The sequence below is a fragment of the Ochotona curzoniae genome, unplaced genomic scaffold (assembly GCF_017591425.1).
Source record: "Ochotona curzoniae isolate NIBS_2020 unplaced genomic scaffold, NIBS_Ocur_1.0 contig_4269, whole genome shotgun sequence".
Classification (NCBI taxonomy): domain Eukaryota; kingdom Metazoa; phylum Chordata; class Mammalia; order Lagomorpha; family Ochotonidae; genus Ochotona; species Ochotona curzoniae.
The window spans coordinates 1,506-14,890 of NW_024466202.1; the positions used below are offsets into that span (position 1 = coordinate 1,506).

The 13,385-nt window shown below is 47.6% G+C and overlaps 1 protein-coding gene across 1 annotated transcript; it reads left to right on the top strand.

The window, feature by feature from the left end:
• The first annotated feature begins 2,734 nt into the window (after positions 1-2,734).
• On the top strand, positions 2,735-7,203 carry LOC121159484 (RLA class II histocompatibility antigen, DP alpha-1 chain-like). The gene is made up of 4 exons (XM_040984644.1): positions 2,735-3,238; positions 5,954-6,208; positions 6,549-6,830; positions 7,049-7,203. The coding sequence occupies exons 1-4, from the start codon at positions 3,154-3,156 to the stop codon at positions 7,201-7,203; spliced, it is 777 nt and encodes a 258-aa protein (XP_040840578.1). The 5' UTR covers positions 2,735-3,153.
• Positions 7,204-13,385: the final 6,182 nt, after the last annotated feature.

Below are 13,385 nucleotides of genomic sequence, written 5' to 3' on the forward strand. Positions count from 1 at the left end.
AGCTGAGGGACTTAAATTCGTAAGTCCACGGCATGTGTATGTATGTGTGGGATCCACACCAAAATGATTTGAAGGAGAGAACAAGAGTGAGAAAAGTGGGTCTGTTAGTAGAAACTGTGGGGCAATGTGGGCTCACCCCTATGGGACTGCAATCTGCTGGCTCCTCCTCGAACTGCAGATGAGGCCAGGCCTTGCTGGGGAGCTAAGGGGACACTTCAGATGGGTTGGGGTTTCCACTGGTGAGAACAAGGGTAGGATTGAGTGCAGCAGGTGTGACCGTACATGGCTACAGATTGTACCAGCACGGGTGTGCAGTCAGCCTGAGCCAATAACCCACTAGTATTCATGAGAACTGCCACCAGAAGGAGATTTGATGGAGGAGCTTGGGAAACTCCTTCATTGGGATGCAAACCCTGCAGGAGAGCACAAGAAGCAAGGCAAGGAACAGCCCAGATTACAGTATCTGCTGGCATACATGTGGGTCAGGAGGACAGACCAGTCTGTGCCAGCACATAACACCCACTGGCAGATCTGAGAACCAGGGCAGGGGATAGAAGGAGCCAAACTGAGCTGCAACACCAGCCAGTTCACAATAGGACCGGGACAGCAATCAGCCTGGACTGGGATAGGCTGCAGCACCCACCAACAGGAGCTGGAACAGGGGGCAGACTAGACTAGGTCAGGTGGTACAATAAGATTGCAGAAGCTCAGATGAGGCGAGTCATGCAAGCCTGGGCCAAACAAGGGCCAGATATGTGAATCCCAAGGACAGAGGATCTGACAGGGCTTGGGAAGATTGGCTCAGGCTATGGGGCCCACATGTGTGGTGAGGGGTAGGTTCCTGAGCCCCAGAGACAGGGGAACTGCTGGGTTTTGGGTCACCTGGCCCATATCCTGGGGCCGCCTTCTAGGTGAGTATTGGTTTCGTGAACCCCGGGAGCGGGGATCTGGCAGGGCTTGGGTCTCCTGGCTTGGGTACCAGGGCCCTCCTACTAGATGGGTGCAGGGTTCGTGAGGCCCAGGGATGCAAGATTCGGTGATGCTTGGGACACCTGGCCCAGCTACTTGGACTTACCTGCAAAGACATGCCTTACTTAATGAAAAAGGTGGAGCAGTAGACACAGGCTCTGTTGTGTAAGGAGAATAAAGCAGCACATTTGGTGCTGTTGCAGAAGAACCAGAACCTGGTACTGGGACGTGTGGAAAGTCATGATTTTCCCCTTTGTTTATTGCCTTATCCCAGGAACAACATGAAGAAATAGAAATTTGGGAAGCAATGAATTCACCCAGTTTTCCCTAAACCATGATTCCTCCCTACCTGATCAACCATGTAATAATTATTTTTAAAAGATGATAAATAAAGTAAAAAATTAAAACACTCACAGGAGAATCAAGATGGCGGAATAGGGTAAGGACACGTTTAAATGGATAGAAAAACATTTAGTCAGGATGAAGCAGAGAGGACATATTTCAGGAAATAGGAAAGGACAGAACAATAGCACAGGGGTACTTGGAGACTGACAGACACAGGAAAGCAGCGGGCACAGCAGTGTGGTGTTGCAGGGACTGATACTCCAGCACGGCGATCTGACTCCACCAGCAGACAGAACTCCACCTGCAACCAGGTGGGAAGGGACTTTCACTGGGAGCTTGGGAGATGAATCCAAAGAACTGTCTGTCCTGCTGGTTCATTTGATTTGACCAAGAGCAGAGACAGAGCAGCAAATCTTAGACAGGAAGTGCGAGAACAGAGTGAATTTCATAGCCCAGTCAGCCCCCTAGAGCTGAATTGGGCACAATTTTGCATAAGGAGGAAAGGGCAAGGGAAAGGAGGCAGCATGTGCTGAGCAGGGAGTGAACTCATTTCTGACTCGGTGAACTGCAACAACGTGGCATTCTACAGGTTCCACCCAAGATAGGTCTGTGTAACCCTCGGATCTGACGGCCAGCAGATCAAGAACTGTAATACTGGTACGTCAGGCGCCATTTTGCACACCATGGCAATATCTTTGGGACTGCAGGGGACAACAGTGAACTGCACATGTGCTGAGCTTGCGAGAACTCGCTGAGGTCCCGCAGGAAAATAATACTGACTGTGGCATCATACCAGTCAAAATAGGTCCATGTGGCACCCAGACCTAATGTCCAACAGGTTCCGACAAGATCAGTGCCACCAACAACCTAGCTATATAGGAACCTGATGTATCCCTAATCCTGGGACCTGCTCCCACCGAGTATGGGAGAAAGGTTGCAGAGACAACAGTGCAGCCTCAGCACAGTATCACAGGAGGTGAAGAGTGGTGAGCCAGGAGCTGGGGATGTGGAGACCAAGGTAGAAATCTGACATGAGAACTCAGACCTGGAACTCGCTGGAGGTTGTGGCACAACTGACTGCAAACAAAGAGCTGTGTACCAACTGTGATCAGTAAAATCAAACTGTAGACCTGTGGGTGACACAGCTTAGAAACCTGCCCCAAGGAGAAGACTCTGCTAACCAGAAGTGCAATGACTGAGAGCAAAAGAAGAGACAAAGGCACAATGAATATTACTGAAGACTCCCTTGCAAAGAAGCAAAACCCTATGGTAACCTCAGAGTTAACTGAGGAAGACATTGAGAAAATGGGAAGCACAGAATCCATATGATGCATTTTAAAGCTTCTGATAAAAAATGAGAAGCTCATGCAAGAGTTCGAAGAATTTAAGGAAGCAGTAAAGCAAAGCAAGATTGGTATATCAGAAATTAAGAACTTAAAATGTAAAAAAAAAGTGGACAAAAGCATGGAAGATAATCTGAGCGTCTGAGATGGAGTGGGTGTGGGAAACGTAGGGAGATGAACTCTGTCACATAACAGGACTATATAAGCTGTCAGAGGAATGTGTGACTTATCTTTTCAAGTCTCCTTTTTTGAACTATGAATTGGAGTTACCTGGCTACGCAGGTCCACAGCCTTTTCCAGTGTTCTCTTTACCCAACAACAAAGAGTGTCAGCTCTATTATTTCAATGATTGGCCGTGCCCAGCCATGCTGTTTCCTCCCCACCATTTTTGGCCATTCTGGGCAGTTTCAGGCCTCCTGTCTGCCCCCAGCCGGCTTCAGTTCCTGGTCACTGCTCTTGTGCTCACAGTTGTCAACTGCAGATCCCTTCAAAGAGAATGTTGCAGATCACAACTGTGATCATGACGGCCCTCTCCCTAGCTTCTCTGCTGAATATCCAAAAAGGGGCAGCAGACATCAAGGGTGAGTGCCCTGGGTGGGGTGGAGTGGGAAGTAGGGCGGTGGGGGGCATATGGGCGGAGAGGTGGGGCAGCTTCTGTTTAAATTTAAGTGTTTTGTGTTTTAAGTTTTCTGTGTTTTGTTTTTGGGTTTTTTTTTTTTTTCAGATTCACATGTCTGCTTTGATGTCACTCCTCTCTCCTTTCTTTCTTTCTTTTTTTTTAAAGATTTATTTTATTTTTATTGGAAAGGCAGATATACAGAGAGGAGAGACAGAGAGGAAGATCTTCCGTCCGATGATTCACTCCCCAAGTGAGCGCAACGGCCGATGCTATGCCGATCCGAAGCCAGGAGCCTCTTCTGGGTCTCCCACGCGGGTGCAGGGTCCCAAAGCTTTGGGCCGTCCTTGACTGCTTTCCCAGGCCACAGGCAGGGAGCTGGATGGGAAGCGGGGCCTCTGGGATTAGAACCGGCGCCCATATGGGATCTCGGGCGTGCAAGGCGAGGACTTTAACCACTGTGCCACCGCGCCGGGCCCTCTCCTTTATTTCTTTAGGGGAAGGCACCCTTGCCCCTCTAATGTCAGTCCAATGCACTGGTCCCTGTTTGATTTCTATCCTCAATTACATTTTGCAGAAACCTTCAATCAAGGAAAGAAAAAATACAGAAAGATGGAAAGAAAAAGAATCTGAGGTTCAAAAAAATTAACACATTTTCTGGGGTGTATGTGGCCAGCAGTGTGGATGCCACTTGGGATATGCATGTTCCTGGAAGTGCCAGGATTCAAGTGTCTGTTTCCCTTCTTAACAAGCTTCCTGCTAATGCACTCTCCAAGATCAGCAGGTGATGGCTTGAGGACCTGAGTTCCTGCTACCCATGTGAAAGACCTAGATGGAGCTCCTGGCTTCTGGCTTTAACCTTGGGTATTGCGGGCATCTGGGAAGATCAGCAGATGGAAGATATCTCTCCCTCTGTTTCTCTTTCAAATAAATGAAAACAGTTATTCAACTACAAAGGCTACTATATTTTTGCAAGGCCACACCAGAGCTGTGGTTTAAGTCCAGACCCACTTCTGAGAATCATACCCAAGCACATTATGGTTGCACACAATAACAGAATGCTGCAGGGACCCTGTCCTCCTCATAGACCTCCTGAGTCCCCAGGGTCTTCTTTGTGCAGCTGCCTTTGAGGGCCTCAGACATAGGAATGAGTGCTGGATGTTGGAACTGGGGAAGTGCCTGGTGCATAGTAAAGTGCCCACCAGTGTTACTTGTGTCTGTCAGTAGGTTCAGACCTGCCAGGACCAGGAGCAGTCCAGCTGCTCTGTGATGCTCTTCCTGTTTGTCTTTCTCCTTTCCTTCTTTTTTTTTGGGGGGGGGGAGATATATGCATTTTTATTACAAAGTCAGATATACAGAGAGGAAGATCTTCCGTCCAATGATTCACTCCCCAAGTGACTGCAATGGCCGGTGCTGTGCCGATCCAAAGCCAGGAGCCAGGAACTTGTTCCAGGTATCCCATGCAGGTGCAGGGTCCCAAGGCTCTGGGCTGTCCTCGACTGCTTTCCCGGGCCACAAGCAGGGAGCTGGATGGGAAGTGGAGCTGCCGGGATTAAAACCAGTGACCATATGGGATTCCAGCGTGTTCAAGGCGAAGACTTTAGCCGCTAGGCTATGGTGCTGGGCCCTCCTTTCCTTCTATAGCTGCCCTGCCCACCCTGTGTTTCTCCTTCGTAGTGTGACTCCTTTTTCTTTGGTTATGTCCTTCCTTTGACCTCTTTTCTTCCATTTATTTTATTTTAAAGATTTATTTATTTATTTATTTATTTGGAAGACAGATTTATGAAGAAACTGAAAGAAGTTGAAAAGAAGTTGAAAAGAAGTTTTTCTTTCTCATATTTATTTATTTTATTGATTACATTGCATTATGTGACACAGTTTTATAGGCACTGGGATTCTCCCCACCCCTCCTCAAACCACCCCCCAATGGTGGATTCGTCCACCTTGTTGCATTTCCACAGTTCAAATTCAGTTGAGATTTTTTTCATTGCAAGCATATACCAAGCATAAAGTCCAACATCTTATTGTCCAGATAAGTTCAACGGTGAAAGAAGTTTTTCATCTGTAGTTCACTTCCCAAATGACTGAAATGACTGAATTTGGATCAGAGCGTCTCTGGGTCTCCCACATGTATGCAGGGGCCCAAGGCCTTAGACCATTCTCTACTGTTTTCCAAAGAGCATTAGTGGGGAGCCAGATTGGAAAAGGAGCAGCTGGGACTGGAACTGGCACCCAGCAATACAGATTTAATCCCTTATGCCTTATTTGTTTATTTAGCTATCTATTTATTTATTATTAGAAAAGGGGGAGGAGAGAGAATGAGAATGTGAGCACTCCTGTCTGCTGGTTCATTCCCTAAATGCGCACAATGATTGAGACTGAACTGGATCTGGAGCCAGAGGTCAGGGACTCAATCCAGGTCTGTCACAAGGATAGCAGGAAGTCAAGTACTTGAGCCATCACCATGGACTCCCAAGGCATTCCCAAGGAGTGCTTTAGCAGGAAGCCAGCAGGGATCAGGAACTGAAACCAGGAACTGAACCCAGACTCTCTGATGTGAGATGTGGGTGTCTTACTGCTTAAAAATACCTGTTCTTCTGGCTTTTTATTTCAATAAATTTTTATTTATTCTCTAGCCTCTAACACAGTTTGTCTCATTTTCTCTATTTCCTTTATGCAGAGGACCATGTGATAATGGTAGTTGCATTTATACAGATGCATACACCATCAGTGGAGGTCATGCTTGAGTACGATGAAGATGAGATATGCCATGTGGATGAGGACAAGAGGCAGATGATCTGGCGTCTGCCAGAGTTTGGCCAAGCCATTACCGTTGATGATAAGGATCTTAACGAACTACTGGCCATGATTCCTGCAATAAAGACAGGCTTGAATGTCTTGATCCAGCGCTCCAACCACACCCAGGCTGCCAACGGTACAGCTTCTCTTTGTGTTTTCTGCAGAGCAACTGGAAGGGCTTGGAAGGGCCTCTCAGCCACACACAGTTTGGGAGAACAACATGTGTCTGCTGAGTGGTCCTTCTGCTGAATGGCCTTGGACTTACAGCAGCATTGCTAGGGGTTCCCGTCAGTCAAGAGAAAGTTTAGGGTGAGTGAGAGTGATCAGCAGGATGGGACCCATAGGGACCCACAGGAATCCTTAAGGTCCAAGGGAGATAAGTAGGTGACACCCCAAAAGTGGAGTCTTTGTCCTTCATCCAAAACAGGGTTCCGCAGGTCCTAACTGCCTTCTTTTCCCTCTTTTCTTGCCCTCAGAGGCCCCCGAGGTGACTGTGTTTCCCAAGGAGCCTGTGGAGCTGGGCCAGCCCAACACGCTCATCTGCCACATCGACAAGTTCTTCCCACCCGTGCTCAACGTCACGTGGCTGCGCAATGGGCAGCTGGTCACCGAGGGGGTGACCGAGAGCATCTTCCTGCCTAGCACAGAGTTCCGGTTCCACAAGTTCCACTACCTGACCTTCCTGCCCACGGCTGACGATGTGTATGACTGCAAGGTGGAGCACTGGGGCCTGGAGCAGCCGCTCCTAACACACTGGGGTACGGAGCCCCCTTTCCTCTACATAACCTCTCTGGGATCCTCCCCTCCTACGACCCTTTGCCCTTTGTTCCAACTGTCCCCATTTGGTGGGTCTCGGTCCTCTGGTTCTCCTAGGATGCTGTCCAGTGGTCTGCAACCTTCAACTCCCACGCACAGCCCAGGCCAGCCCCTCTCCTCCCCACACCTTCTGATCTCAGCTCGTCATTCTCCTCCACAGAGGCCCAGGAGCCGATCCAGATGCCTGAGATGACAGAGACCGTGGTTTGTGCTCTGGGCCTGCTGGTGGGCCTGGTGGGCATCGTCGTTGGCACTATCCTCATCATGCAGGCTCTGCATTCCAGTCATAATCCTCGGGCCCAGGGGCCGCTGTGAGTTATTACAGGTGAGGGTCTTAGGATACATGGAAGAGGAAGGAGCATGGGAGCTGTAGGATAAAAGGAAATGGGAGAGATACTTTATTTGATAGGTGATTGGAAGCATCTTTTAAATACTTTTTAAAAAAGATTTATTTAAGGGCCCAAATACTTGGGACCCTGCACCCGGGAGGGAGACCTGGCTTCGGATTGGAGCAGCTCCAGCTGTTGGGGTCACTTGGGAAGTGAATCATTGGATGAAAGATCTTCTTTGTTTATCCTCCTCTCTGTATATCTAACTTTGCAGTATAAATAAATAAATATATTTTGAAAAATTTATGTATTTGCATTGGAAAGACAGATTTTACATAGAGAAGGAAAGTGAGAGATCTCCCATTGATTGGCTCACTGCAATAGCCAAAACTGAACTAACCCCAAACTGGGAAGCAGGAGCTTCTTCTGAGTCTCCTATATGGGTTCTGAGTTTCAAGGCTTTGGGCCATCCTCTACTACTTTCCCAGGCCACAAGCTGGATGGAAAGTGGAGCAGCCACGATATGAACTGGCACTCGTACAAGATGCTGCTACTAAAGGGTAAAGAATTAGCCTAAAACATCACTATGCTGCCCTCATCCTAAAAACTTATTGAAGGCTTAATACACTTAAGCACTATTTTAAACCTTTTCACGGACTACTTTTATCCTCACAAATACTATATGAAGCTGACACCAATGTCCACCACCTTACAAGAGAAATGCTCATGCCTTCTCTTATACACAGAGACAGTAAGCAGTTAAGTCAAGGGGAAGTAGCTAGCACACAGTGGAATCAGCATGTAAGAACAGGAAGCTTGGATCCAACACAGTTTGCTTAACCACTGTCCTATAACCCTCTTTTTAGGAGAAAAAGAATATAAATTACTACTCAGCCATAACAAGAAGGAAAGCCTGGCCTTTTGCAACAAGATGGATACAACTGGAAACCATTATGCTTAGTGAGATAAACCACACCAAAAAAGGAAACATACACTTTCTCTGCTTGGTTATAGCTTATAAAGTATTAAAAAAAAATTTAGTGCATGTTGAGCTAGACTGATGTCTTGTGATTTGATGTCTCTAATAACTTGCCTTTAATTTTTGAATTTATTTTTTAATTTTTGATGATGTTTACATTGTTAATCAGGGTGGGAAGGGCCGAGAATTATGGGGAAGTGGGTGATATCAGTTTCCAACTTTTCTTTATCTTCCTCCTGTATTTAGGTGAAGAGGGGAGATAAGGGGAAAAGCCACACTCAGCCTCTCAACCACCTCAGTACCCAGGGATGGGGAACAGCCACTTAGTATCATCCCAAGGTCCCCAGTGTGGAGCAGGCTCTGAGGGTTTTGCTTAAGCGGTTTTAATAGTTCTGAAATGCTGTTGACCTCACCACTCCAAGGATGAGGAAATCCTTCTAAGGTCCATTGACTGACAGGTCCACTTCCCCAGATATTTGCAGTCAATGCTTGGCTGGGATAGTTGTCTAATTTGTTCTGTTCTCCTTCCTCTGCTATGATATGAGATGTCCTCTGCAGGCCCCAATGGACTGCCATATCCTCCATGTGCTCTGGGCATGCTGTCCACTGCTCCATCTAAGCCACTGAGGAGGCCCAACTCTGACACATGCACTCCATAGTCAGTCCACAGATTCTGCTATTCTCCCGATAGTTGGAGTTCTGAGTCCAGCAGTTCAGTTGGGGAGATCCCTTAAGGAACCTCATCTGAGGTGACCCTGGACCTGACTCTTGTGTGTTCTTGCCAGTGCAGGATCTGGCTCAGTCCATCATGCACATCAGCCTATGCACACATTGGCAGTTACAATTGCTGGATCAGTTCTGTCTCCAGTCCCAACTCTTATGCAAACCAGTGAATGCTGTGGCCCGGTCTGATCCTATCCACCATACATTTGGCCCTCACATATACCAGCGGAAACTGCAGCCTAGTCACAGCAACCCTGATAATCCTGTCTGCCCCAGTCCTGGTTCCTCTGCTTGCCAATATGTGCCACAGACTGCTCCAGTTTTTCCCATATCCCATTCTGCTCTTGTATACATAGGTGGGTGTTGGAGCCTAGTTCAACCCAACAGATGCCACTATTCAGCCCACATTCATGCTATTTTCCTTTAATTTGTATGCTCTTTGGAGGAAAATTGAGCCTGTGATTATAAAGTAACTTGAAAGTGTGCTATGCAAGTGTGAACTGGGGCTGTTCGCACCTAGTCGGGCTAGACTCCAGCACCATCTGGTGCTTGTGAGAACCAGGATAGGTGTAGGACAGGCTGAGCTAGGTCTCTGTCCCTGCTGAGCCACGTATAAGCAATGTCTGTGTGTGGATGAACCTTGACTGGGCTGAAACATCCAACCAACAGTAAGAACCAGAATGGGGTGAAGGCCAATCAGGAAAGGCCACTGTTCCTACCAGGACAGGAGGTGGGGTAGAGCTGGCCCATGAACCAACTGGTGTTCGTGAGATGTGGCACTGGGAGAGGTTCTGATGGAGGAGGAAACTCCTCTGTCAGGACACAGTCCCTGCAGGTGAGCACAAGAACCACAGTAGGGAGCAGCCCAGACCAGGCCAGAGAAAAATACCCACTGGCATATATTTGGCACAGGTCGGGAGCAGACCAGGCTGAATCTGTTCACATTAACTGCTGGTAAATCCAAGCACCAGAACTGTTGGGGGCACTGACCATTTTCTGCCCTGTGATTGGCCATTTGCCCTGATTGGTGTGCCTTGGGTATCTTTAAGCTGATTGGACAAGTTTGACAGATAAGCAGGGGGCTTGGCGGGGGAGGGACTGGAGCATAACGGACTTAACGATCATAACAGTTCACAACGAAAGATTGGAATAAAGCGCCTTGGAGACTCTCTCAAGTGTCGGGTGATTTCTTCCGCGGGACGGGAGGACCCCCAATACAGAACAGAGTATGGGGCGGGCCAGGTTGGGTCACAATGTGTACCAGTGCACAATACAGCTGAGATTGGGTGCCTGCTGGGCTGGGCTGGGCTAGGCTGTAACCCTCACCAGCGTGAGCAGGAATTGGGGGTGGGCCAGGCCGGACCAGGCACCAGCACCCACTGGCAAATGCCAAGATGAGGTGGACCATGCTAGACTGGGCCGCAGCACCCAACCACCACACGTGTGAAAAACAGGGAGGGAGTGGGGCAAAGCCAGCGGAGGGAATGTAGAGGGCTCCCCTGCTGAATAGCCACTCCCACTGGAGAGTGTGAGCTGGGATAGAGGCAGACCAGACCAAGCAGTACTATAACACCTGTGGGCTTCATGTGAGTTAGATCAGGGAAAAGCCAGGCTGGGCCGACTGTTCCTACTGGTGTAAGCATAAATTAGAGTGGGTAAGGGTTGGTTGGGCTTTCCCGCAGCATCAGCTGGCAGAGGCTGACACTAGAGGCTAATTCTGTCAAGTTAAATCACAGAACCACCTGGAAAGTGCATAATCCAGGAGTGGGAGTGTCCTAGTAGGAAAATAGTGGGCATTTCCCTCTTAGGTTAGCCCTCCCACTGGAAAGCATGAAAACCAGGATTGGGGTAGGGGAGGCTAGACAGAAAGGCACCCACCAGTATGTGTGTGGGCTGGATAGTAGGGCTGGTTGGGTTGAACTAGGCTTCAATGCCCATTGACATGTATGAGAGCTGAATGGGATGTGGGACAGACTGAACAAGTCTGTGGCACAGGTTGGCAAGCCTGGGAACCAGGGTAGGAGGCAGGTCTAGTGGGGGTTATGGGGAGTCGCCCCAACTAGGCTGCAGCTCCCACTAGTTTGCATGAGGCTGCTGAGTATGAAGTGGGCAGGATCGGGCTGGACTGTAACACCCACCAGTTTGCATGGAAAACAGGGCTGAAAACAGAACTGACCCAACAGTTACAACCACCAGCATGTGCATAAACTGATTGGGGTGACGGACGGTGACAGACAGTGCTGGACTCTGAACTGGCAAGTACGCACAAGAATCAGATCTGGGATCACCTCAGACAAAGTTTCTTTGGGGATCCCCCCAAATGAACTGCAACCATGAAGAGACTATGTCAACCAGTGGATTCTTCAAAAGACCTCATCGTGCTTGGAGCAGCGAGATTGGCAGCAATTCAGAAGTGTTGAACTATCAAAACTGCATGAACAGGACCCTCAGAGCATGCCCCACGTTGGAACCTGGGATGGGTGGGAGACTGGGTGGGTCTTTTCCCTTTATCTCTTTCCTTACCCTGGATACAGGGGGAAAAATAATATTAATATGGATTTAAAAAAAAAGAAAGTGTTCTGTGACCAAAAACTAAAAGAAAATAAAAAGGGAAAGAAAGGCAGGAGCAGGGAGGCACCATAGGAGGGAAGAAAGTACTACTGTATTATTGGGATAATGTCTATAAAATTCATGAAATTTGATCTTTATATATTAATAAATTTAAAATGTATTTAAAAACAGAAAAATATCAAGTCTGAAGTCTCCAAGAGCCCAGAGTTGAGTGGTGAAGCCACACTTACATTCCTGTATATGGGTACAACTCAGCGTGCAGACACAGTGTCATCAATAGGTGCCCCCCACAGGTGACAAAGTGTGCACAAAAATGCCCTTCCAGAACTCCATGGATTTCTATTTATCTAACTTAGCATGTTTTCTAAACTTCCCTGTATTTGTAGTTCTCTTTCCATTGGATAGTATCTTTCCATGCTGATGAACACATCTAGTTTTTCCTTTTCAATTTTCATGGTGTACCTCAGGTGCAAAGGATTAAGTTCTCATTTCATGCATTTGTCTTCATTGGGACCTCAAATTCTTCCTGTTCCCCCACTCCTGACTCTAACCTCTTACCCCTACCACCTAGCAAAACATTCTGGTGAATCTGATGAGATGTTTGCCTTTCCAATAAAATAAATAAGTCTATAAAAAGGCAATTCCTGGGCCTGGCGTGGTGGCCTAGTGGCTAAAGTCCTCGCCATATAGTCGCGGTTTTTATCCCAACAGCGCTGCTTCCAGGTCACTTGGGGAGTGAATCATCGGACAGAAGATCTTCCTCTCTGTCTCTCATTCTCTCTGTATATCTGACTTTGCAATAAAAATAAATAAATCTTTTTTTTAAAAAAAAAGGAAATTCCGGGCCTGGCGTGGTGGCGCAAGTGGTTAAGGTCCTTGCCTTGCACGCCCGGGATCCCATATGGGCACCGGTTCTATCCCGGCAGCTCCGCTTCCCTTCCAGCTCCCTGCCTGTGGCCCGGGAAAGCAGTCCAGGACGGCCCAAAGCTTTGGGACCCTGCACCCGCGTGGGAGACCCGGAAAAGGCTCCTGGCTTGGATTGGCATAGCATCGGCCATTGTGCTCACTTGGGGAGTGAATCATCGGACGGAAGATCTTTCTCTCTTTCTCTCCTCTCTGTATATCCGCCTTTCCAATAAAAAAATAATAAAAATAAATCTTAAAAAAAAAAGGAAATTCCTTCTATTTATGTATATGTATTTTTACTTAGTCAAAGTGACATAAAAGAACTAATTTTGTAGTTACTCTGCTGTTTACAACTATTTTATAATATTCTATTTGTACACCTAACTATATTCCCCACGGGATTAAATGCTTTTGATTTCTGGATTATACTTTACACTTCTTTTTTTAAAAAAGATTTATTTATTTTACTGAAAAGGCAGATGTACAGAGAGGAGGAGAGACAGAGAGGAAGATCTTCCATCCGATGATTCACTCCCCAAGTGACCACAACGGCCAGTGCTGTGCCAATCTGGAGCCAGGAGCCTGTTCCAGGTCTCCCACATGGGTGTAGGATCCCAAAGCATTGGGCCATCCTCAACTGCTTTCCCAGGCCACAATCAGGGAGCTGATGGGAGGTGGAGCTGCTGGGATTAGAACCAGTGCCCGTATGGGATCCTGATGTGTTCAAGGCAAGGACTTCAGCTGCTAGGCCATGGTGCCAGGCCTGTTCTGTTGTTTTATTTGTCTCTTCTTTGGCCAATATCCTACTGTTTTGATTACTATGACACTGCACTTTGTATTAATATCTAGAAGGACAGATTGCACATCTTTTTGTTTTCTTTGCTGAAACATTTATTATTGTATATAAATTTTAATCTAGGGTCTGGTGGCGTGCCTAGTGGCTAAAGTCCCCTCCTTGAACGCTCCAGAATCCCACATAGGCACCAGTT

Coding starts and splice junctions, on each gene's coding strand:
- LOC121159484 (XM_040984644.1), top strand. CDS start 3,154: ATGTTGCAGATCACAACTGTGATCATGACGGCCCTCTCCCTAGCTTCT. Junction 3,239..5,953: donor AGGGGCAGCAGACATCAAGG/GTGAGTGCCCTG, acceptor TCCTTTATGCAG/AGGACCATGTGATAATGGTA. Junction 6,831..7,048: donor GCCGCTCCTAACACACTGGG/GTACGGAGCCCC, acceptor TCTCCTCCACAG/AGGCCCAGGAGCCGATCCAG.